Source organism: Mastacembelus armatus, chromosome 1 (assembly GCF_900324485.2).
Source record: "Mastacembelus armatus chromosome 1, fMasArm1.2, whole genome shotgun sequence".
NCBI lineage: Eukaryota > Metazoa > Chordata > Actinopteri > Synbranchiformes > Mastacembelidae > Mastacembelus > Mastacembelus armatus.
In genome coordinates, this window is record NC_046633.1 from 22,502,200 (window position 1) to 22,527,266 (window position 25,067).

At 42.5% G+C, this 25,067-nt stretch overlaps 2 protein-coding genes across 2 annotated transcripts in view; one reads left to right on the forward strand and one right to left on the reverse strand.

Moving 5' to 3' along the window:
* Positions 1 to 509: 509 nt before the first annotated feature.
* aanat1 (arylalkylamine N-acetyltransferase 1) lies at positions 510 to 1,721 on the reverse strand. Its single transcript, XM_026303669.1, has 3 exons — positions 1,574 to 1,721; positions 1,040 to 1,194; positions 510 to 815 (listed from the first exon to the last, which is right to left on the reverse strand). The coding sequence occupies exons 1-3, from the start codon at positions 1,719 to 1,721 to the stop codon at positions 510 to 512; spliced, it is 609 nt and encodes a 202-aa protein (XP_026159454.1).
* A 1,313-nt stretch (positions 1,722 to 3,034) lies between these two features.
* Positions 3,035 to 25,067, forward strand: part of ube2o (ubiquitin-conjugating enzyme E2O) — a 30,317-nt gene continuing 8,284 nt past the window's right edge. The window contains exons 1-12 of the mRNA XM_026303975.1: positions 3,035 to 3,429; positions 3,475 to 3,629; positions 18,109 to 18,168; positions 18,564 to 18,674; positions 19,085 to 19,182; positions 19,297 to 19,360; positions 19,956 to 20,099; positions 20,554 to 20,663; positions 20,873 to 21,023; positions 21,300 to 21,357; positions 22,710 to 22,872; positions 24,236 to 24,391. Of these exons, the coding sequence (XP_026159760.1) occupies positions 3,129 to 3,429; positions 3,475 to 3,629; positions 18,109 to 18,168; positions 18,564 to 18,674; positions 19,085 to 19,182; positions 19,297 to 19,360; positions 19,956 to 20,099; positions 20,554 to 20,663; positions 20,873 to 21,023; positions 21,300 to 21,357; positions 22,710 to 22,872; positions 24,236 to 24,391 (1,571 nt within the window). The 5' untranslated portion in view covers positions 3,035 to 3,128. The remainder of the gene's footprint in view (positions 3,430 to 3,474; positions 3,630 to 18,108; positions 18,169 to 18,563; positions 18,675 to 19,084; positions 19,183 to 19,296; positions 19,361 to 19,955; positions 20,100 to 20,553; positions 20,664 to 20,872; positions 21,024 to 21,299; positions 21,358 to 22,709; positions 22,873 to 24,235; positions 24,392 to 25,067) is intronic.

Consider the following 25,067-nt stretch of genomic DNA (forward strand, 5'->3'; position numbering starts at 1 on the left):
CTCTTTGAAGACATTAGAGATCGTCACAAATAATATACACCTTACACACTTTTAACACTCTACTGGGCATATACTGGTTTTATTGACTGGTGCTTTTTGGCATTATGTATAAGCCAGAAATAATAAATAGGTGAAATAACAAATGTGAAAAAGAGGGTGGAGACAGAAACAAGGCAGATGCATTCTACTAAATATAATAAATGTCCAGCATTTATCAAAATAAAAAATAGTTTCATGCAAACAATAAAATTAAAATTTGAATTTAGTGCTTACAGTCTTTCAGGGCTTTCCTGTAATTATTTCTGCTGTAAACAAACTAAAATGCAAAGTATTACTAGACCACTTTTTTAAACAGCTGTTGTTGGCAGCTGTATGGCAGCTCTTTTTCCTGTCCCTCTGCAGAACATACACCTCACTTCAGTGATGATCACAGTCACTGTGCTGGTTGCTCGCTCAGACACCCCTTCACCCTGTTTCTATGGGAGGGGGCACCACCAGTCCTTGTGTCCTCAACAACCACTGTTGCGGCGCATAAAAGCGTGGCCCCTGACTGGGTAGAACATCTCGATGAAGGTCAGGGGCCCGACTGTGATCTCACTGGGGCCCTGCACCTTGAAACCAGACTTCTGGTAGAAGGGGACCAGGAAGTCCTCACACATGAGCACAGCGCGGCGTACGTAGGGCAGGCAGCGGAGGTACTGCAAGTAGCGCCACATCAGGATGGAACCTTTGCCCTGCTGCCGAAAGGTCCGGTGGACAGCCAAGACGTGGATGTGGACTGTGGTCCCATGAGGCTTATGGAGAGTCAAGGCGTCCTAGAAAACCAGAGAAGAAATGAGCTGTCAGAATAACGTACTCTTTATATTCTACATATTTCAGTCCACTTCAACTTTATGTTTTGATTCACACACAACATTTATCTGAACTTCTGATCACTTAATTAATATGAACATCATTTCTGTTCATTTGTTATGTACCGAATCTGTTCTGTTTATGCCTGAGGTTAATCACTGCCCAGGTGTCCCCTGCTCTGTCTTACCATGGTAAGCCTGTCCTGGTCCCACAGTGAGCCGATGATAAAGGCCACCAGACGTCCCTCCTCAAACCAGCCAAGAGACAGCTCAGGACACAGGCTGAGGAAGTGACGCACCTCGTCCAGGTGGAGAGGACACTCACCGGACACTGAGATGAACGCTGTGTGGAGGAGGAGGAGAATTAGAGAAGTCCACATGAAGAAGGCTGGATAACAAAAAAAAATAAGAATCTAGTCTCAAATATATAGAAATGTGATGTAGGGTTATACATGCCTACATGGGAAAGACTCGTTTTATTATAGGCTACCCTCCACACTCAGGGAATATGAAGATGATATAATCAGGAAAAGAGAAAGGCATTGTTTTCTCTAAAAAAATAAAGTTGTTTTGTCCATAGACCGGTGAGTATCTTTCCAGCAAACATGAATAAAAACATCAACTTTCTTCACCTTTTTCCTGTAAAAGAAAGAAAAGAGGATACCTGTCCTCAGGTAAAGATAGTGTGTGTGTATACTTTATTTCACTAAGAGGTTTCTCACCTTCCCTCTCAATCTCAAACACACTGATGGCGTCCTCCGGGCTGAGGGAGCGAAACTCGCTGGCCGGCAGCGTGTGGCGGCGGCCCTGCGCCACCGGGGAGCGCATGTGGAGCGGCTTCATGAACGGCACTGCGCTCACAACCGACATTTTCTTATTTTCTCCACCCAAAAAAGTTAAAAGTAAATCAAAGGGTAGTGTTCTGAGAGTAACTTCTTTGACCTCGTTCTGTCTGCTTCTCTGAAAGCCCGATCCGTGCGTAACGGGATTCTGAGCGAGGACTGAGCGCAAAGTGGCTCAGCGCGGGTACTTATCCCCTCGGTGCGCTGGGATGGTTGGTTACATATAATCCTGGATGAGCAAACCCGCAGTTCCCGTGAGGAGCCTGTGCGGTTGTTTTAACTAGGCCATTTTAAGGACTCGGCTTAAATCTCATCTTTCTCTCAAGGAGACTTTCCGTTTGCTGCCCATGTCCCTTTAAGTCGAGTTCACCATTTTACCACGCTTTGTTTTCCAGACCTGTAAGAGGATTAAAGGTTGTGTAGGAGTTTGTTTGTCAGCTCTTTAGTGTTAAAATAAGTTGCGTTAATTATTTAAATTGTGGTTGGGTCGACCTCTTAAACAAAATGTATGTTTTGCATAAAGTCATGATAGGACTAGTATAATCAGACACAGATCAAGCTTCTATAATCTGTGTTTAGGAGACAACTGAGTGGACCAGTTAACACACACTGACTTCAGCAATCAGGTGAACTCATTGTAAAGGTCACAACGATGGAAATAATCTAAACTAACACTAGGATTAAATTGTGCGCACTTTATTTTATTTTATTTTATTTTTTTATTTTATTTTTTTATTTAGCCGCAATAATCAACAATCCTCATGCAGCAGACCAACAGGTATTGATTCACAATTAATTTACAAAACCACGAGCCAAATTCAAAGACAATTAAATTAAAAAAAAAGACCGGATATGTTTGTTTCATTTATCTTAACATAAATTCTATAATAAACAAGTATAAACAAACAATCTTCAGACATGTTAGAATTATTAGCTGGTATTGGTCTATTTAAATAACATATTAATGGCGTTACTAAAACATTTTCTATTCATATGTGATCAGACTTTAAAAATGTGGTCGCTGTTAAAGACCAGTCAATGCAGCCTGAAGAAATTTGTCCTGAAAAAACAAGCTCTGCCTTCAGGTGGATTTCTCCAACACTCCCTCATACGAACACAGTTTTTTTCAATTAGTAAACAAAGTCAACAATATATGTTTATTTTTACATGTGATTTTCAACGAGGCGCAGCCATATAACGTAAACTTGGGCGTTAATTACGTCTTTGCTCAGTTTTGAGTGAATCGGACTTGGCTCACGCTGCCACCTAGTGGTCAGAGGGGGGGACTGCGTGCTGACGTTGCGACGCTTCGTCCGTACATCTCTCTCCGTACGACGTAACGTCAACACGTGCACTACAGCTTTTTTCATTCCGCCGTCGTCCTCGCTCTCCAGCATCATTCCCGACAGCAGCAGCAGCAGCAGCAGCAGCAGCGATGGCGGAGCCCGCACCGTCGGAGGCGGCGGCCACACCGGACGCAGCAGCACCATCATCCCCAGCCCCGGGTCTCTCTCCGGCAGCCAGTCCGGGCTCGGAGCCTCCATCCATGGCTCTCTCGCCCACGGCGGACGGTTCCCAGCGGCTACTGTTCTCTCACGACCTGGTCTCTGGGAGGTATCGCGGCTCCGTCAGGTTTGGTCTAGTTCGGATGATCCACGGAGAGGAGGATTTTAACTCCGACTCGGACCTCGACGATGGCGGAGGGAGAGGCGGCGGCGGAGGAGGCGGTGGAGGCGGTGGAGGAGGAGGAGGAGGAGGGGGTAGTGGTGGTGGTGGTGGAGGAGGAGGAGGAGGACGGGTCCCGGTCCCGGTCCCGGTCCCATGTGGTTCGGACACCGAGAGCGCTGTGAACTCCCCGAGCCGGCCTCTCGGTAGAGGGTTTGTCCGCGTCCAGTGGTACCCTGAAGGAGGAAAGCAGGACATCAGGGAGACAAAGGTACCACAGACCGACTAACGGGTCCCCTCTTTCCACTGAAGCTGGGTGACACACGGCAGGTCCGTGGACTTTAACTGCCTGTTGTGGGTTTCTGGGGTCAGATAAGTCCTCTTGGCTGCCTGTCAGGGACGTGGGTCCCCCTAGTCCAGCTGCACGCATAACCGCTAACTGGCTAACCTGCTAGTTAGCCGTTTAGCTGCTAGCCTCATGTCAGCTAATCGGGGTTGTTCAGCCAGACTGAGTCCAGGTAGACTTACATCGAATAGACTGACTGACTGAATGACCGACCTGTTCTTTAGCTGGTCCTACAGGGTTTGGCAGGTGCAGGTCCCAGCTAGCAGCCCTGCGCCCATTGATCAGCTCATGTTTGTGTCAGGGTGTGACTTGGCCTGAGACCAAGCTCAGTGAAAAACTGAAATATGGTCAATATGGGGATGTTTACAGACCTGTCAGCTGCTCATCACATATTATTATTATTATTATTATTATTATTATTGTTGTTGTTGTTTTGGCCCAGTCATCCTGTGCTGGTTCACCACTGACATTTGGTCAGTTTTAACAGGAAACTTTGAAGCTGCCATCAGTGAGACAACTGGTCTGGTGGTTTAGTGCTGATCAGCTGAAAATTACACCTGAAGGACTGATTGCAGGACTGGTTTATCATCCTGCACGAGTTTGGATACATGCACTCATGGTAATTTCTGGTGGTGGTGCATCTGTCGTTCGTGATTGTTTCATCAAGCCTTTTTGTGGGTCTACGTCCAATAATTGATGCAGCTATAATTGGGAAACCTGCATGTAGAGTCTCTGGTGCTTTGTGAACAAAGGGTCATGGGCTTAGAGGTGGGCTGGTCTGGAACAAGCTCCTTTGGGAGCCCCCTTTTTTTGTTTGTTTTTTAGGGCCCACTGTTGCTTTGTCCTTTAGGCTCAGTGAGTAAGGTTCTGGTGAGAGCATCATTCAGCCTTTATCACAACAGCGCTGTGCTGGACAATGACACAGATGTTTACACAACCCTTGTGCTGCTATAGTGCTGTGTCATTACTAGTCCCTGCGTCCTGTTTTTATGTAGTTTTGTTGTGGTGTGTGTTTTTTCACTGAGCTCCTCGTGTCCTCAGGAGGTTTGGACTTGCATCTAATTAAATCAATAATTCATGATTACTTCCTGTGTGGACTGTTCACAGTTGCATATCTTCAAAATGGTGTTTCCACAAAATTCTGACTGGGTCCATTCTGGTGACAGCAGCTCGGCTGAATCTTTGTTTTTGTCAGGAGTGATCAGCGGGTGGAAAATTGGTACTGCATGTCTCCCAGGGCTTCTCACGAGGTTAATAAAACTAACATTTTCCCAGCAAAATCTAGGCTTTTGATAAGAGTTTGGAGCAGAGCAGCAGCCATTAGGTGCAAATTATAAATGATGAAAGATGAGTGTGTTGCATGAAAATGGAGCTGCCCTACTTTATTTTCTGTTATTTTACATCTGGGTGGTGATTTATTTATTTATTTATTTATTTATTGTTGGGTTTGTGGAAAAAAAACAGTTAATTTTGTGCGATAACTGTCATGTCTGTGAATCCAGGCCCTGATTTAGTTCTGCCTTCGTCTTCCCTTTAAAACACACCAGAGAGATTCATCATCATGTACATTTAACGTACCTGTGCGCTTCACAGAGTCTGGGGTTGTGCACCACAGCATGTGGGATTCTGTAGACCACTGGTATTGTTTTTGGGCTGATTCAAAAAAGAAAAAAATGTGGCTGACGAGGTTTTTCTGCGTATTGTTGACTCGTTACATTATCATCAGTGCAACACACCCATTTGGAGATGGTCTTTGTGAGGCAACACAAAAAATGATGTTAGTGCTGCAGTACCTCATAACACTCTCATGTTACGGGCACTAAATGAACAGTTCTGCTAAATACGTAGGTGCTAAAGTTAAACTAATTTTAAGTGTAAAGAAATTAGGCCACTCCTTTCTGTAATACAGTTTTGAACATATTTCCAGTATACATGGCCCTGACCACTGTATTGTACAACAGTGGAGACTGCTGATGCATGTTTTACAAAACATTGCTTTCACACTGGCATTGGCTCTTCCCATTAGCAGTTCTGTCCACCTCATTTATATCAAAAACAATGGACAGACTATTAGAAACTGTAAAACAGAGTTCAACCTCTAAAACAGTTTGAACAGAAAAACAGTTTTCAGAGAAGAACTGAACATTGAAACTGTCACGTTACATTTAGCTGCTTTAGTTTCTGCCACATGAATCTAATATACTGGCAGCCACGTGTATCTGAGTCACTGATGAATTTGTGTATATCTACATACGTTTATTGTGAATGAGTTTTGATTCTGTATCCTTGAAATGGGAGCATGTCTTTAGCTCAGTGCGTCACTCTAAGTCCTCACATGTTTTCACCCTATGAAATCTTAATGACTATCTCCCGAGGGAGCGACGGGGCTTAGATCTGCATCTCGGTGCAGGTATGAACGGGGGCACCTCAGCTGTCATCAGCTGCACTGCTTTCACTGCTGGTTTGGCAGAGAGTCAGACAGAAATGTGGTTGAATTACTTCGTTGCCTGTAAGGGGTCAAAGCAGCTGCTTAGAGGCCTCAACGACACAGAGATTAGTTTCTTTTTTCAGCCAAATGCACCTGTATCTGTCATGTGGTATACTTTCAGTGTGTATTGTATTATTGTCTGAGTCACTGTCCATTTCTTTAGCCACTCTAAAACTCAAGTTATACCATTCTAAGACCAAATGCTCAGTGCATCTCAGCTCACTGTGTTTTAATAGAAAGATAGTACATGATAATCCTATAAAGACGAGCTTAAAACAATTTGTACTATGGACAGCCTATTACTTTTACTCCACTAACCGTTAGTCTGAGGCTCAACACCACAGTGAACCCACTTTTCATCTTCTGCTATGTAGAAAAGGACCAAGTCATGAATGAAACGACCTGTAATGTTTGTTTTTGTCTTTGTGAGGCAGGTAAACCTGATTGTACCAGGATCATGTGAAGAGATGTCCTGAAAATGAAGAGACAGGCAGCAGATGTGTGTTGAAATGTGTCGGCAGATGTGACTTAAGTTGTTGCTCCATATTGGCAGTGTGGCCTGATGTGTTTGTGATATGTTTTTGTGCAACAGGATCTTTATAATATGCAGTATATCTAGGACAGGGTTCTATGCATTACAGTGCATTGGTTGCAATTGGACCTGATTCATTTTTATGTGTATTTTCAGTGAGTGAGGCCATATTTAAAATGCTTACAGTTGAATTATTCATAATCATTTCTAAAATTAATGTGATATAAAGAAAAACCTGTGGTTTTACTTTCTGAGATCCAGATTTGAGGCCTGTTGTTGCAGCACAACCTTGAAAGTTCCATCCAAGGGCAGAAGTGCACAGCTGTGTGGCTGTGATGCTCCTGGACTTATCATTGGGTAGCTCAGGCCCTCATTAGCTAAACTCATTAGATAAAGAGTATTGTACAGCACCCCTGTTATGTGTGGAGTGGTGCAGCATCATGCCTTCTTTATTTCTGCAGTAATTAGTGCTCTGCTACCTGAGAACATGGGTGAGTGTCAGGGCAGAGGGCTGGAGCTGAGCCGTGACACCCAGATCATGAGCTCCTCCTTGGGAGCAGCAGCTTTGTGACTGTGGGTGTGGAGCAGGTGAGAGGAGGAGGAGGAGGAGGAGGCTGCTGGTGTGTATTAACGACAACAGGGAGGGCCCAGCAGGAACGGCTGCTGCTGCTGACTGCTGCAGAGAGAGGCATGATAACGTGAGAGGAAAAAGTGAGGAAGGCTGGGAATGAACTGTAAAGTGGAGGGGAAAGATGGGGGAAAGCAAGTATCGAATGCAAATGTCAAAAGCATAATGAGGAAGTAAAATGAAATGGAAAAGATGTAAGAAGACAGACAGACAGGTTGGTGCCAGATGGCTGTTATGGTAATACGTAGGAGTTAAATCCTTGAAATGGTTAGGTCTCACCTTCTGCTCTTTGATCCATTTTAAATTCCCAGTCTTCCTCTGGCACGCTGTCTTGGGATGAAATCTTGGTCTTGCTGCCGTCCCTGTTAGACTGCTCTCAGGTTAGCAGCAGCAGTACAGTGTGGATCCAAAGCGGCAGTCTCAGGGTTCCCATGCAACCTGGAACACCTGGGCATTTTTAGACCAGTTTTTCAGTTTCTCAGAAAGTCATGGAAAATAAGGAAAAATGAACATTGTGAACTGTCACATCTCCACAGCTGGCAGCTGAAATTATGGCCCGTGTGTGTTCAGGGACCAGATGAGGTCAGAATGGCACGGTGAGAGGGCTGAAACGCTCTGAACGCCTCACTAAGCCTTGGCCTTTACAGTCCTAATTTTCAACAAGCTGCAGTCTTGATAATTATTGTGGCTTCCACTCTGAATCCATAATGCATGAAAATGAGCAGGATACAGTGTTGTCTGTTCTTTAAACTCTGCCTGTTAATCAGGTTCATCTTTGACAGGTTTAGTGTAGTGATTTTGATGAAGATCAGGTCCATTGTGGTCTGGATGTGGAAAACGTAGTGATTCACCCCTTTTTTGTGCTTCACACATAAAGGAAAAGCTAAAATCTCTTTATTCCAATAATTGAGGTCTGTTGATGAAGTCCAGGTTTAACAAGTGTAAATGTTTTTCATAGATAAAATGTGTCATAAAATCTGAATCTGATTTACCTGAATGCTGCCATGGTCAGAGTGATTTGATTTGTGGTTAATAAATTGCACATTTCGTAGCTTATTTCACTCTGTGATCATTCACTTTAAACTAATGGGAGGTCAAGCAGGTGACGTTTGTTAAAAACAGCCAGTTGATTCTCCTCAGGGGTTTTACTGTTTTTGTCTTTTTTTTTTTATTGCTCCAGGTCTTTATTTTTCAGAGTCTTCTTGTGTTTGCTTTAGTGACACCACCTGCTCAGCCAGAGAGACTGTAAAAGCAACCACAGTCAGTCAGCCGTTTAGGGAAGCTTTACGTATACGCACTATACAGAAGTGAGAAGACTTCAGACAGCTGTGGCAGGTTCCTTCACAGCTGCAGGACAGAACCGCTCATATTTTAACCTTAACATGGGTAACATCAATCTCTCTGGTTTTATTTGTGCTGGGGGCAAATCTTGGTGGACACCAAATGAAAGTACTCACACTGTGCTGCACGTTGTATGTGAAAGCAAGCAGAAGAGAAATGAACAGGTTTCATAAGTTCGATTGAGGTAACATATAAGAGACTTAAAAATCCAGGGCGGGAAGCAGGAGAGGTGCTGCAGGTGCTGGATGCTCTGACCACAGGGTGACTCCCATCTGTCAGCCTGCCCTCTGCCCCCTGCCCCCTGTCTCCATCTATCCATCCAACCACAGAGGTCTGCTCCCACCCCACCCCCGCTGACCTACAGGGTGGAAACACTTCTGTCACAAGGGCTGACCACTGAATTCATTTTCACATCACTTCCCCACACACACTTCTTTCAGCATCCAGCACTCTCTGCTCGTAATCACACGTTTTCGTTATCATCGAGGCCTCAGACTTTATTATGAAAACATGAAAAAAGGGATCTACCTACGCTGAAAGTGTTTTAACACAGCTTCAAAATGAGATTTTATAGGATCATCGGTTCTTCTGCCAGACTGTCAGTTGTTCTCTCAACAGTAAAGAGTGTTATCAACCTGTATCGTCCTGCATATGTTGTCACCATGATTAGTTTATAAATGAGCTGGCACCCTGAGGTGGATTTTATCAGTGACTACAATAGACTGGAGTGATTTCTGCCTACTGTTTACATGCACCAGTTTATTTAGCACTTAAGCCATTTATTCTTTCAGGTTCAGTCCAAGATGCTTCTACATTGTGTTTAGAGGGGGAAGGAAATCAATGAGATTTAAGTTAGCCTGTTGTTGGCAGTAGGAGTCAGAAACTGTCCCTTAGTTCAAACTCTACGTCCTGCACCACATTTGCAGCGTCGACACCCTGAGAAGAGATTACGATTGTTGATCTGCATGTTTGAGTCTGTTTACTCAGGAGCCGTCTGCAGGTGCTCGAGCTAGTCTGGCAGACGGTGGTGTAATCTGGGACATGAGGCTGTTGCCAAGGCCTGCCCAACAGCGCTTCGGTGCGCGGAGCCTTAGTTATGGTTTTGAGCAGGTGCCAGGCGGGCCCAGGAACACACACAAACAAATGTACACCCATGAGAGGGTTTGGGCATCGGGCTTTGTCACCAGACACTGTGCTCCTCCTCTGAAAGCAAGAAAAGCAGCTCCAATGCTGCTCTGCTGTTGTTGTGCTTGGTTAAAAGAAGTCGTCTTTTAGATCAAGCTAACACTTGCAGTCCTTAGTTACTGTGCTGAAATGACTTACTCTGTAACAGAGTACAGGACCTTTCCAGTTCAGGCACAGTAACTTGCATTTTGCCTGAGACATGCAGGTCCCTGCCCTGTGGCAATACTTTCTCCCTGCTGACTCTGGATCCTTACATTACATCTAGTACGCAACATTCGCTCAAACTGCAAGCAAGCTCTGTTTTTTTTTTTTTTAGGTTTTATGTGCTCTGTATATTGAATAACGTGAAATAGTTGACTAGCCAGATAAGGAAAACAGAAATGTGTCTCTATTTGCAGATTTTCATTTCCTCTTAACACAGAAGTAGGAAAATAACCAAGAATAACACCAAGATGATGTTGATGTTTTCAATCTGTAAGGATTGGACAAAAACAAAATGTATTAATTAACTTTATAACATAATGAAGGTGAATGCTGTAAAATGAAATGATGTTTACCATATTAGAGGCTTTTCTCCCTGTAGCTCAGAGCCAAGTCGTATGTCACCACTAAATGATAAAATTAGCTGGATTTGTTTAGTGGGGGACAATATTGCAGAGGAATGGCATAATCAGCGCCATCATCAAGGTGATGATGATGGTGATGAGTTATTTCTGTCCAATTATACACAACTAATATTGTGTCATAGTCTTATACTTCCTACCTCGATGGAAACACATAGCCTAACCCTGCGTGTAGCAGCTGAAATCATATTCACCAGTGTCACTAACACACTTTGAAGCACTGAACATTAAATATTTCTGATCGCTCTTTTCCAGCCATCGATGGACCATTTATTAATCCAGACCATGTTTTAGTAAAATAAATCCAAAACTAAATGTTCTCATTGATTAAGACTGCCCACTCTGTGTCTCTGCAAACTGGGCACAACTGTTAATTGAAATTTGGGTGTTTGTTGTTTGTTTCACCATTATTCCTTGTCTTATGCCTCAGTAGACGCACATGCCGCCCTCTCAGGCTGGTGAGCTTGTGTCCATGTCATCAGACAAGCAGCCCGGGCACCAGAGTATGTCTGAGGTGATGAGGCTGCTCAGCACGTGAAGAAAAAGGTGCCATAGAAAAAAAAAAAGAGCAGATAAAACACACGCTTCACCCACTTTTAACTCCCACTGTTGGTGCTCAGGGTGTTTAATGGAAGAATAACCTGTTGTCCAAGTGTGAAACGGAACAAGCTGTGAACCGGCCATACCCGCTGTGCACTCCTCACCTCATTGATCCTCTTTTTACTGTTATCCTCTTTTCCTTCTTGGCAGTGCAAGCCGAGTTGTCTCTACGCCTCCTCCTGTCCCTTTCTTCTCACTTTGCCCTCTGGTCCTGTTTTGTCTCTTTGTTTCCTTCCATCCCTTTTCATGCTTTGAAAAGGCTTCGACCACTCCACACATTAAAATATGAAAGATTTAGCAACATCTAATGGTGACATTGCAGAATACAGCCCTCTGAGCACTTCTCACACTCCACCCCACGTTTCCAGGCGTGAGGCAGGGTATGGTGGCCGTCACCTTTAAAGCAAGACTAGATTCTTTGTCAGAGCCAGTGTAGAAATCTGGCAGCAAGACAGAGAATTCACAGCTACATAGATGAGTATTTAATACAGTTAGGCCCTTTTTGTGGCCAAATCATAAAAACATATTTTTATTTATACCCTATGACTGGAGAAAAATCTCTCTAAAAGTTCCCAAGGTGAAGAAACCTGCAACACTCAGAACGCATTGACCCCAAAATGCCGTTCATTTAACACTAACTTCCACTCCACAACACAGAAGTTTCTGTCTTATTGACGCTACTGGTCAGTGACGGTTTGGTCAAAGGGTGTCCAGGTTGTAGTTTTGAATTTCTGCATGCCTGAATCATCTTCTGAGTGAGGAAATTATATGATCACATTTTAAAGGTGTTTCCAAGGAGATCTTCACATAGATTAATACAGACTTTTATGCTGTTCATTGGTATAAAGAAATCTGGTTGAAAATCAGTGAAGTCTCCCTTTATGTGATATAATTAAATTAACCAAGTCCACCATGTAACAGGTTAAAATCAGTAAATTCTTATTTTTAGGCTGTTGACTGAAACACATTCCCACTTGCACAGCTTGTAATTACCACTTGGAGGATGATGTCAGCAGCTCATATTTACTGTAAATCTGATACGACATGGACACAACATGTCCTCCCTCCTGTGAACCCTCCCTGCTCCTTCATCTTCTCACCATCTCCTCTGTTTTCTCATCAAATCTCTTTCTCTTCTCTCTGCTTCCTCTTCTCTCCCCCTCCCGCCTCTTTTTCCTCCCTTCCTTAACCCATCCTCTAAACCACCTTCCCCTCCTGCCGTCTGGTCTCAGCGGACCAGTGTTGGAGAATGTTGACGTAATGTGCTGCTTACTGGATGGTCGTCCAGCTCCTGCCCTGGGATAATGGGTCTGATTTGATCTTCTCTCTCTGTCTCTGCATATATAACACACACACACACACACACACATACACAGAAATAGACAGACTCTGAAGTGACTTGCCTAGACTGCATCTACCCTACCAGCCTTCTTGTCTCCTCCCTCTCTCTCTCTCTCTCTCTCTCCATCGTCTCATCCTCCCTTTTTTCCTCTGCAGTATGAGCCCTGCCCAGTGGGGTGACTGTCTGCTCTCTCGCTCACTCTGCCCCTTCTAACTTCCCCTCCTTTCTCAGTCTCACGCTCTGCTCCGTTTGCGTTGCTCTTGTCTATTTCTGGCTCTTGCTTTTCTTGTTTCCTCACATTCTGTCTGTCTCTCCCGGGGTGCGTCTCGATCTCCCACTTGTTGGAGTGGCTGCTGTCTCCTCTTTTGCCTCGTTCACTGCTCGTCTTCATTTTCTCTCCATCACACCTCGCCAACCTCGCACCCTCCTCCCCTCCACTATCTCCTTTTTCCATCTATTTCTTCAGCTTCGTGACTGACTATCTTCAATATCCTGCAACTCATTATTCACCTCTTACTCTCTGCCTCCAGCTCATGTTCTCTCTCTCTCTTTCTTCTGGATCTTTTCCCATCTGATTTCACATTCTGCTTGTTTACATGTTTCCTTCCTCCTAGGTCCTTCTCCTTTCTGTATCTTTTTATCATTGGTCTGCTTTGACTTCGTTTCTCAAACTCTTTGATAGATATTTTGCACTGGTAGTTCTCTCATCTTTCTCCCGTGGTCTTCAGGGATTAAAGGCCTTGCGTCTACTTTCTTTTAGTGGAGCTGTGCGGTCTTCCTGTGCAGCACGATCGATAGGCTTCACTCAGGGATTTCTGTCCTGCAGCAGTGAGAAGAAGGTGTCAAGGTGTGAGGATTGACTGATGATTCAGTTGTTTATCTGCATATCGATCAATGTTGCGGGGTCTTGGATTTTTTTTTTTTTGCCTCGTCACATTTAAAAGTACCCACATCTAATTGTATTTTGGGTAAAAGTATTGATGTAGATGCAGCAAACTAATCTAATGGGACATATCTGTTTTCATTTATTTTATTACAATAAAAACAAAAAAACCTGCTTATTTACTAAGTGCAGCATGAGTTAGGCCAATAAGGATGATGTTACAAATCAGTTCTCAGGACCAGTTGCTACAGGAGGCCGGTGCTCTGCCTTGAACAACAAATGCACACAGTGCACATTAAATTGGCAGCATATTAACCATGTTGTTTAAGTGTTAGACAATAAGCATCTCTTCTTCCCCACTGGTTCTGTTATTTTGCCATGGTGGTATAAAATAAGGGTATGAACAATCGCTATTTACTGAATGTGAGGTCAATCCCACCCCCTCTCTCAAATTTGGTGGGCATTAGAGAGTGTCAGATTGGACTCTGCATGAAACTAAATAGTTGAGATGGTGAACAGCTGGAACCAAATTTGTTTTGCACCGCTCCATATATAAATGAATGTAGAGCACAGTCTAGGCCCTACTAAAATAGGTAGTAGGGGAGATTGCCTATAAAAAAGAGTTTCTGTTTCACAACAAAGACTCAGTTTTAAACAAGTGGATTCAAAAGTCCTCTCTTGACAAGTCTTTTCTTCTTCTCTTGGTGAATTATTTTTTTAATTCACCCAAAACTCTTAATGATGTAGCACAGCCATGAAGTCTTAATTGACCCCATATGTGTGTGGAGAGAAATACTATATGTGCAGCTGTTACTTCTGGATCTAAATGTGTTAATTTGACGTGCTCTTGTGTTCGTGGATCAGATGGCTTATTGGTATCACGATGAGGACAGAAAAGCCTGTCAGAGTGGAGAACAGGCGTGGCTGGGAGCTGCAGTCCTCTGCAGTGTCCCCCACCCTCCCCCTTCCTCCTCCTTGTAGAGCATCTGAATAATGACTTGTGTTAATTAGGCCAGGAAGTCAAAGCAAATACTGTCCTCCATTGATTCTGGTAATCAATCTGCCCCTTCCACCTTATCAGCCTGGATGAAGAAGCAGCCAAGGTTGTCTTCTGTCTCAGAGCCAGGTGCCACACACAGATAGACACACACGCACACACACACATAGAGTATATGTATTAATGTAAAAAAACATGCTGTGACTTTTTTCTTTTGTTGTCTGACTCTGTCCCCACCAACACCTTACAGCCTCTTCTCCCCATCACTACACGAGCCATAGCAACAGTCAGCTGCTTTGTTGTGACTGAGCTGTCTGGTTTTCTAATCATATTCAATACGTGTTTGCATTAATGCAGAGTGCATGTGTGGTTGAGTGTGCTTGGCACATGAGGAGTGGAAGTGTTTACGTTCTGTTTTTTAATGGGTCTAATACTCTGTATACTGGATGTCTGAAACTGAAGGTGCTTAGATCACCCATGCAGCTTGGGTGTGCATGTGTGTTATTTATTTCTTTTTTTTAAGTGAATGTGTGTCAGAGAGCTTTGGTTTCAAGGTGCCTTGAAAGGCTGTGTACTTCTGGTGGGTAGAGAAACCTCCCTCCCTCTCTGATCCTCAGGCATCTGTTTTACTTGCAGACTTTACAGTGACGACTCGTTCTCATTATAATTTGGCTTTCACTTGACTTACAAACAAAGCTGTGCATCAGTTAAGTATCAGCTATGATGGAGCCTTTTATCAAATAAAACACGACATGTGTATGACGTAAACATACTGTAATCATGTCAAATCAGCAGTATAGTTCTTTTGAAGAATTTGCATGGTACCTACATTATTTGTTATGATCATCATAAGATCTGGGATCTCTGCGGAGTAATCGGATTAAAGGTTTGTGCATGTAAACATTATGTTTTGGTTTCAGATAACCCCTTAACATGTCTTGAGAAATCCTAATGTTGCCTGACAACAGCTCATCCATCCTTCCCATCATCGTCTGCCATATTGGCATAGTTTGAGTTGTAATGATATTTAGTCCAGAAAACAAAATATGTGGTGACGATCTATGTTCCAAAGTAAAAGTCAAAGTGTGGCTCCAGTAATGTGAGGTTCAGTTTTTGTCCCTCTCGTCTTTTGTTATCACATAATAATAAATATATCACATAATGAACAGTAAGTACCATGGTCGTTTGAACTGGTGAGGCAATCTGTTATTACAGTATCGCACTGCAGCACTATGCTCTGAAAGAATATTAATGAAGAGCTGTGTGTGTGAGCATCCAACATTTTTTTTTTCTACTTCTTCTCCCAGCTAAAAGGTTGAGAGAAAGGAGTGTGCATGTGGGTGTGTGCACGGCTGCATGTGTACTCCAACTCCCAACAGTGGAGACATGATGAACCGACAGGCTGCTGTTTAACAGATTACAAGGGAACATGGCGACTCATTGATCGTGTACACACACACACACACACACACACACACACACACACACACAGTCATCCAGTGGCGTTTCCTCTCCCAGAATTCAGTGGAGTAGGGTTACGGTGAGCTGCAGCAGAAATGCTGCCAAGGATCGAGGTGTGTGTGTGTCTTGTGTGTGTCTGTGTGTGTGTGTGTGGACAATGTTGACTTTGATAATTAGAAATACATTATTGTCAGTGAGTGTCCTCTCACCTAAGACTGTGTGTGCACGTGTGATGAGCTCACGTCTTCAAACTTGGAAAAGAACTGCTATCCATATTGTTAGGTTTGCTATTTAGAGCTGATATGACTTAAAGGGAAGTTGTTTTTCCCTTCATATTTGTCTCCAGTCTGACTGTGGGGTCTGCTGAGCGTCTCATTCACAATCGGTGTAGATATTTAATATATAGATAAACAGCTTATAGCCTCACACATGAAAACAAACCAGTGTGAGCTGGTATGTGGACCCTGTAATAGACGTCTATGCTGTTAGCAGCCACAGCTAAGCCTTAATGGACAAATATAATGGTGTAAATTTAGCCTTATTTGGAGGCTCACATTATTACATGCCCTTATTTATATTATAAATTATATTATAAATTATAAGCCGCCCTGACATCTGCCATCATGTCCTGTCTCTGTTTTGGCCCGTTAGATCAAATTTCAGGTGAAAATCAGTTATTACTTAATAGACAGCAGGTTTTCATGTTTTTTAATTCCTTCACTCTTTACTCCTAATTATATTCTCCTCCTCTACCTCCATCTGTCTCTGTCCAAACTCAGAGACTCTGTGTACTTGCTGCCAATAGAGCAGCTTGTGCTGTGGAGAAGCAGGTATCTTTTTGTGCCTATATATATTTTTTTTTAATGATTGATAACTTTCTGCCAACTATAACAGACACTTTGTGAATTAACTGAGTTCAGTTTTGTCTGTTTGGAGGTGCTTTCTCAGGTCACAGTCAGAAACCTAAAATGTTAACCACAGTTTTCGGTTTTACAGTTTGTCTGTGGTGCAGGTTTCATTTTCTGCAGGTACTGTCAGTTGTGGTGTGCAGTGCTGCCTATGTGGGTTTCCTGTTTGCATCTCGCAAATATTGCCATTAAACACACTGATGCAACAGGGAAAACAGCAGCCTGTGCCAATTCCTGACACTTTGACATGTTGTTTTGGAAGAAACCCAATAACAAGTTGGTAACAATCAAGGGCTTGGACCACGGCTCAGTTTTGTTCCTCACTCAGTCGGAGGAGAAACTGGTGGAAATCGGCCCCATCACTTTGTTATAATTTCCAGTGGGTCAAGTAAAGTGGGCTAAATGTATTCCTGATGGGATTCGTCATACTGCTTCCTGTTTTATTAGAGATAACAGATAAATGCTGAGCTATGTATCCAAGGTTTTGCTTTGGATGTTTTTGGATGCTAACGTAGGATAGTGATGAAGATGAGCGGAGGATTTTGGGATGTAGTTAAGAGCTCTGGGAATAAATTAGTATGTGGTGGTGCTTCAAAAATTGTATTTGTGCTTTGGTAAATTCTGACAGGCTGAAGTTCATCTTCAGCTGTACAGCCGTGCTGAGTGAAAAAATGCACAATCCAGGGTATCTATTTTTTGTTTCTACTGTTGGATTCATGATGCTCAGGAAATGAAAGGCTGTCAAAGTTTTGTAAAGTCCTGTCTCCTAGTTTTATGACCTCAGGTGTTCTGGTACCTGATAAGCCTTGAAACTCATGGCCATGTTCCTCTAACTGGGTTTTGGGGACTCATTATTGTCTCACCAGACACGACACACCTCCACCAGTGTAGAGTTGCATGTTTGGTTTTAGTTTGTTTGCTTAGCTCGGGGCTGTTTTCGGTCTGATTGCTGTACTTTGACACAGCAAATTTGGCTCATAGAAGCAAGGTTTCCCTCTGGGAGCTGAGCCTATGCCAAGTTTAGCCCAGCAGCTTGTTTTCTGCCCCCTGTCTCTCTGAGCACGTAGGTCTTGATCGATGCAGGTCTTGGCTTCATCTGTTTGTCAGCCTGCCTGCTGTAAATCTGGTTTTTGTCCAGTGTTCATGCTGATGAAAAATTGATAGTGACAGTTTTTTTTTTTTTTGTTTGTTTGTTTTTTTGCTGACACCTTTAGTGTCTGTCACACTGATGGATCCTCAGACTAGAGGCTCATGGTGGCCTGCCCAGTGAAACGTGCGTCTCTAAGGCTCTATTGACAGTACGTCTTTATGACGGTGAACCAGGGACAGTTTCAGTGATGCAGCTTCTGTTGGAATAAGGTGTCTTAAAACTGTGATCCACCATTCTGAAACTCCCTTGTGTTTTTTTCTTTACAGCTGAAACTTGAAGATCGATCTATCGTCATCAGAGATATCGTGCGACGGAACAATTCGAATGTAAGTGGACTCTGCTCCTTTTTCTTTTTTTTTTTTTTTGTCTCTGACTCTCTCTTTCATCCTGACTTGTAACTCGCAGCTTTTTTCAATCAGGCCTCTTATTGTCAGTCACGTCACTGTTCCCTGCTCTGTTCCATTTGCTGCTTCAGACATGACTGGAATATTATCGCAGGGCAACACCTACAAAGGTCTAAAATAAGACTTTTTGTGTTAAGGCAGAACTCAACCTGACTATAAATATAACATGAAATTTTACAGTTTGGTTGTTTAGTTTAGATTTAGAAATTTCAAAAGCTGGTAGACAACGTGAAAGTTTTCGATGACGAACAGGAAGTTGTAATGTCGACAACGTGATGACAACGTGAGATAACGATCATGTGTTTGTTGTGTTTCAGGACAACCAGTGTGGGATTGTGACCAACATTGACATCGAGTGTGCAGTGAAACTAGTGGGAACAAACTGTGTTCTGTATCCAGTTAACAGCAAGGACCTTCAGCACATCTGGGTGAGAGAGTTTTACTTCACACACTTCTATGATAACACTGCATTTTACAGGTGTGTCGTCTCTCATTAACACCAAATATTATTGGTATTAATGAGACCAAACAATTAACTGACTAACTTTCCTGGGAATTACTATTTAGTCAGAAAAATCTGCTTCCTCACACTGTCATTTATGCTCTTACTTATTAGCATTACTTTTAAAAACTTGTGTTTGGCAATGAAATGTGAATAAAAATGTCTGTAGGTTTTTGTTGTAGTTTTTTGTAGTCGAGTTTTGGACACCAGTCTCAAAATAATCTGTAAATGTCACAGTTTTGGTCTGATTCCTATTGAAAATGTCGCTGACCTCCGTGATGATAGTTTGAAAAAATGTGAAATTGATCGATGCTCTGTTGTCATTGTCTCGTTCAGTCTTTTATGTACGGTGACTACATCGCCTATGACTTCTGGCTGGGGAAAGTGTACGACCTGACTAATCACATCATCCTCAAGCTTTCCAATGGAGCCAGGTAAAGTATGCGATTACACTGTATGGACCGTCAGAGTCTGGATTCTGGCACACATTCATCAGAGCCAAATGTAGTGAGTGTCCATCGGGCGTCTCTCTCTTTGCCTCCCTGCAGGTGCTCCATGAGTGTGGAGGATGGCGCCAAGCTTTACGATGTCTGTCCACACGTCAGTGATTCTGTACGTAGGCACGAGCACTTTCCTGTCACTTTGGGCATATTTGCTTTTGTTTAAACTCGGATCACTTCTGAAAGAGAAAGCTGAGGTTGTGTGATACTGGTTTGGTTCATAGACTGATTTAGACAGTTGTGTGTGATATTTATCCTTTACTTTGTAGTCATATACAGAAACTTGATTAGTCTGGATTGTGAGGGAAAGTAAGTGTTTTAAGTGTTGACCCTGTTCTCGAACCAAACAGATGAAACAACAGTAATTTCAATTTAGTAGTTAGACTGTTCTGTAATGGTAGATATTTTGTTGACAGGTTGTTTCTACGCTACGTCCTTAATGCTTTTTATTTCCACATACTTCTCTACTGCAGAGCTCAGTAACTACTTCATGCAGAAAGTTTTCATGTTTGCATTTTTCTTAAACATTAATATAAAGAAACTGTTCAAATTAAAATGTTAAATGCTCCTTTGCAGTTCACAGGCAGATATTTGATAGCGGACTATTTTTTATCAAGCAGATTTTGAAAATAAAGCATTATTTTGCTGGCTGTATACCTTCTGGTCAACATTATGTTTTCGGTTCTTCTAACCTTGTTGTTTTTCAGGGTCTGTTCTTCGACGAGGCGTACGGTTTCTACCCAGGCCAGGTCCTGATCGGGCCAGCCAAAGTCTTCTCTAACGTACAGTGGCTGTCAGGGGTCAAGCCTGTCCTCAGCAGGAAGTGCAAGTTCAGGGTTGTGGTGGAAGAGGTAAGACGATGATGATTAGAGTCCCTTCTTTTTTACAGCCCTGTTCTCACAGGAACTGACGTTAGATTAAGTCCTTACTCTAATGCAGCACTTGGTGATAAAAAGCACTGCTCTTCTTGTTGCTATGACAGAAAGACAAGAACTGTATCACTGGTGACACATGTCACTTAATACTTACACCTACATAGATGCAGAGGTCACTGAGGTTCCCTCATCTAAAACTAGTGATCTTGTGGTGGCGGGAAATGTAGTGAAGTCAACACACTGTGCTCAGTGTAAGTAAAAGTCTTCATGTATTTTTTTTGCAGTGTATGGTCACCACAAACTCTTCAGCTCTACCACACGTTGTTCTTCTCTTTCTTCGTTTTAAAGGACAGATGGTGCTGGTGCTGGAGTCATATAGTTTAAGAAATGAGTGTGCTTCCTAATGGTCGAATCACTGTGCTTTCCTCAGGTAAAGGTGGTAGAACTGAAGGTGACGTGGATCACCAAGAGCTACTCCCCCAAAGGCTCTGACAGCGTCTATCCGCCTCCCTCCACCATCACACAGGAGAATCTCTGCAGGTCGGGGAAATGTCCATCTTTTTGTCATTGCTTTAACTGCTTTAAATTGTAATTTAAGTTTGTGGTTTATACTTGGTACACTGGTAGAATATTTAGAGACATACTGTGTGTTTTTCACTCCTTTTCCTAGACTCCATAGGTGATTTTAATATTTCATATCATATATCTTGTTGCCTGTGGGATGATGTTGCTCTTCTGGTTGGGTTTAGGGTGAGGCGTCTTGGCTACTATGACCACACGCAGAGGCAGCTGGGAGAAAGGGCCCTCTACATCTTTCCTGCTAAGGGTGACGCTACACTCATCACCTGTGAAGGACCCGAGGGTGCCCCTATTCTGCCTGAAGACCCTGTGGCCAGAAAGGTACAATTTTAAAGCAAAATATGTTTTCATATGATTATACTATGTTAAATTGTGCTCTTGTATATGAAAACCTATTTTCCTGTTGTACAAATGTGGCTGTTGCCCCCTCAAAAAACTATTAACACCTGTTTTACACAGTAAGTTATTGAACAGGAGACGACGATGATGATGATTTTAAGAGTCATCCCTGAATGTTGGTTTCCCCTTTGGTGTTACAGACGCTGTCAGTGCGTTTTGATTATCTTCACACTGTCTTTGTGTGTCTGTCTCCTGCAGCTGAAGAGGATGTTCAAGAAGGATTTGGGAAAGAAGACGGAGAACGCCGACGCACAAGGTGCCAAACGATGCTCTGCAGAGAAAACATAGTACAGACACTCCAGCTCTAACACTGTCAGTCTCTAAGATGAACTCAGGCTCTAATGTTGAAGAAGAACTTAAACCAGGAAATATGTCATTATGTGTAGAGCCAGACTACAACATTATTTTATCACTATTTTTGTCTGCAGCACTTTTATGAGAACTTGTGCAACAGTGTTGGGAAGAACTTTCAGTTGCAGAGATAATCCCACCAGGGTTTTTGATTGTTATACAGTTGTGCTCATAAGTTTAAATACAATTTAAACTTATGAGCACAGTTTGAGAAATACTGGCCATTTTAAAAGCTCTAAATGATCAAGCAGAACCTGTGTCTGCCTTCTAATGACTGCAATTACTAAAGACACTATGTGACCACTCTCCTTATAAAGAAAGGTTTTCTGCATGATCATTTACAGCTTTTAAATTAGAAGAAGGGTGTGTAAAGTTATGAGATTGGAGGCCACTTTAAGTCAAAAATTATTTTAAACTTTGCTGAAATTATTTCATGATTTTTCTTTTTTATGTCCAGTTGTTTATTTGTTCTATGCTTTCATTTCAGAGTTGGCCTTTATTTAATTAAAACTGTAAAAATTGGTGCGTGCGTGTGTGTGTGCGTGAAGGAGCCTCTTAAAGGTGATTGTTGAGAAAGCTTGATCTTGTGAATTACTATGATCCCACTAATCTGTCTGTTCTCTATTGGTGCTGCTGCACTGGTCAAACACATGATTTCCTGATTCTGCAAGCATCTCAATGAGGCAATGCGTCAAAGTTTAAAAAAAAAAAAAACATTGAACAAAATCGTAGTGTCATTAGAAACACACTGTTATTTTTTTTCCCTTATGTCCTCCTTAAGGAAGCAAAGAACTAAAAGCCTCGTGGAAAAGCAGAGTCAGAATGATTTAAAGTTCCTGCGAGACGACAGACAGTCCTTTTCACAAATGGGGCTCAGTGCAGAGGGAATAGACTAATTGGAAATTGTGCTGGAGTGCAGCACACTTCAGCTGAGAAATATATTTGTCTGGAACATAGAGGATGCCTGTCTCTTTCTGTAAAACCACAGCAAAATAACAGCCTGAAGAACAAGACTGACCTTCCATTTCCACTTCTTTTGCTGATACACCACATAGACTGATAAAGTAAACCAAATAAAGACTGTCTGCCTGTTCTTTATAACTGTTCTCAAATGTCTGCTTACATTTCACATTTACTTCCTGGCTGGATGAGCATCAATCCAGTAACACTGAGTAACATTTTATTATCCGTTATTGCACATTATGCATCTATACCCTAAATTAAAATACTAATGCATGTTGTTGTTACTGTCCCCAGGTGAACACAAATCGGAGCAGACTGACTCGTCTCATCCCAACAACAACGGCCCTGTGGTGCCCATCCAGAACCCTCCAGACTCCCAGAACGCCAACGACACCTCGGCTGAACACGGGGAGCAGGACGCTGACGACGAGGCTGCAGAGGACACTGACGACACCAGGTCCGTTGGGCTTTTGCTTTCGCTCGTTTTCATCCGTGAATGTGCTGAATGTGGGAGGTACTGGGCATCGGTGACTTGTCCACTTTAGAGGCTGTGCACACGATCACAATGTGATCTGATGCAATAATACTGCAACTTCCTTATCTTTGTGAAAACCTCTGAGACTGAGGGCTGTTGATTCAAAGTGCTTCACATGTACAAAGTAAGAAAAATCTAAATCGGGACAATACAGGACAATGACAGTTTATTATGGCAGAGCTGGATAGGCTAAATCTACTGTCCCTTGTCTTCGGTGTAGTGTTTTGTCTGTTTAAATGAAAGTGGCACTGTTGCACAATTTGCTTATTGACTTGCAGGAGTTGTGGATCTGCCTGTTGCAATTTACCAAAGTTAATTCACTTTACAGATGTGCAGTCCAAACCTAATGACTGTCTATCATTTCATTTGGCTTTGTTTAATTGTCATTATTAACAACATTTGTTGCTAATTAAATCCTTTCTGTGAGTGTGTGTTTTAGAGATTTAGGGGGCTGTGGGACAGATGATAACACACACACACACACACACACACACACACACGAATTAAGACTTTACTGAGTTTTGATTATAGAAAGCTGAACAAGGCAGTTGGTCCTTCAAATGTAAGTGATGTAAATTCGTTGTGTCAGTTTGGAAGCCAAAAGCTGAAGCTTATCACAAAAATGTCTGAAAGTTACAGCCTGTTCAGCACAAACAAATGGACCCCAGAGCTGAATCATCATCACACAAACAGCTTCAATGAACCTTGGACCTTAAAACCTCCAACAATGCAGTATATATATACTGAGAAGTGTTTTACAGTGATTCTTGTTACTGTGTCAACAAAGCCTCTTGTATGTCTTCACCTTTTTCTGAAATTTACACCACTGTCACATAGACACTGCAGATGGTCCAACACTGAGCTGAGGCCTTTTCTTCTGGTGAATTCATAAGATCATCCATAAACTATTAATCTGCAGCAGTGCTGATAATCACTTGGTGTTTTCAGATAAATGTTTTTTTAAATCTTTATGGTTCCATAATAGATCGAATTGGTTTGTGGACATATCTCTGGGTAAAGTTTGTAGTCTGGGGATGTGACTTTGGGAAATTGTGAGTGACATTTTTCAATATTTTCTGACAGTTAATGGAGAAGAATCAAGAATCAATTAATCAAGAGCAAAATCTGCACATTAAATGATAATGAGACTAATTACTGCTTTAGCCTATGAATCTGTAACAGCATAAACATCCTGTGTGTGTGTGATGCTTTTTAAGATGCAACGTTTTTAAGATGAGATTTGAATGTCTGAATAATTAACCTCTGACCGTTGCTGTGGAAACAGCTCTCTGACGTCGTCGGCGAGTTCCACAGCCTCCTCTCAGAGCGGCGGCCTGGGAACAAACCGTAAGAAGAGCATCCCACTCTCCATCCGCAACCTCAAGAGGAAGCACAAGAAGAAGAGGACCAAATTCTCCCGCGAGTTCAAGCCTGGAGACCGGTGGGTTAACAGTACAAAATACGTCTCTTTTTCTTTCTGCCTTTTCTAATTTTCTGTTTGGGACCATCCATTGCAATCACGTTTTCCTCTTTAGTGTTTGCTTGTGTTGTGTTTGTTTTTGTCCAGGATCTTTCTGGCTTGTCACAGGGCTCATGTCTCAATCTGACTGACAGTGACACTGCATCTTGACACATATTTAATCTTTCAATGGAAACTACCGATGGCATCATTTCCACAACTGCACAGTGTCGCACACGTGCTCAGCTCCCTGATGACACAACACTTTTCTGTTCTTTGTCATTGAGTGACCTGTGAAATTCAGTTTGAAAACAAAAACCTTTGTGAGACTGTTACAGTAAATTATTTTTATAAGATATTTGAATTATGTTTGTCATTAACAATAACTGATTTTTGGCTGGTAACTGATACTGGGAGAAGACACTGACCTGCTGCTAAATCTGTATTTCTGGACTTTGCAGTTTGTCTCCATTCATTTATCAAGATGGCGACATGTACTGAATCTCTGACCATAATATTAGAAAAATATGAGCAGACAAGGTAAAAAGTCATGTCACGAAAGACAAATGTTAGAGGTGTAAATATCAGTCCATCAGAGATTCCTTATTTGTGGAACATAGCTAATAAAGAAAAAATCCAGGTTTTATCTTTTAAAGGC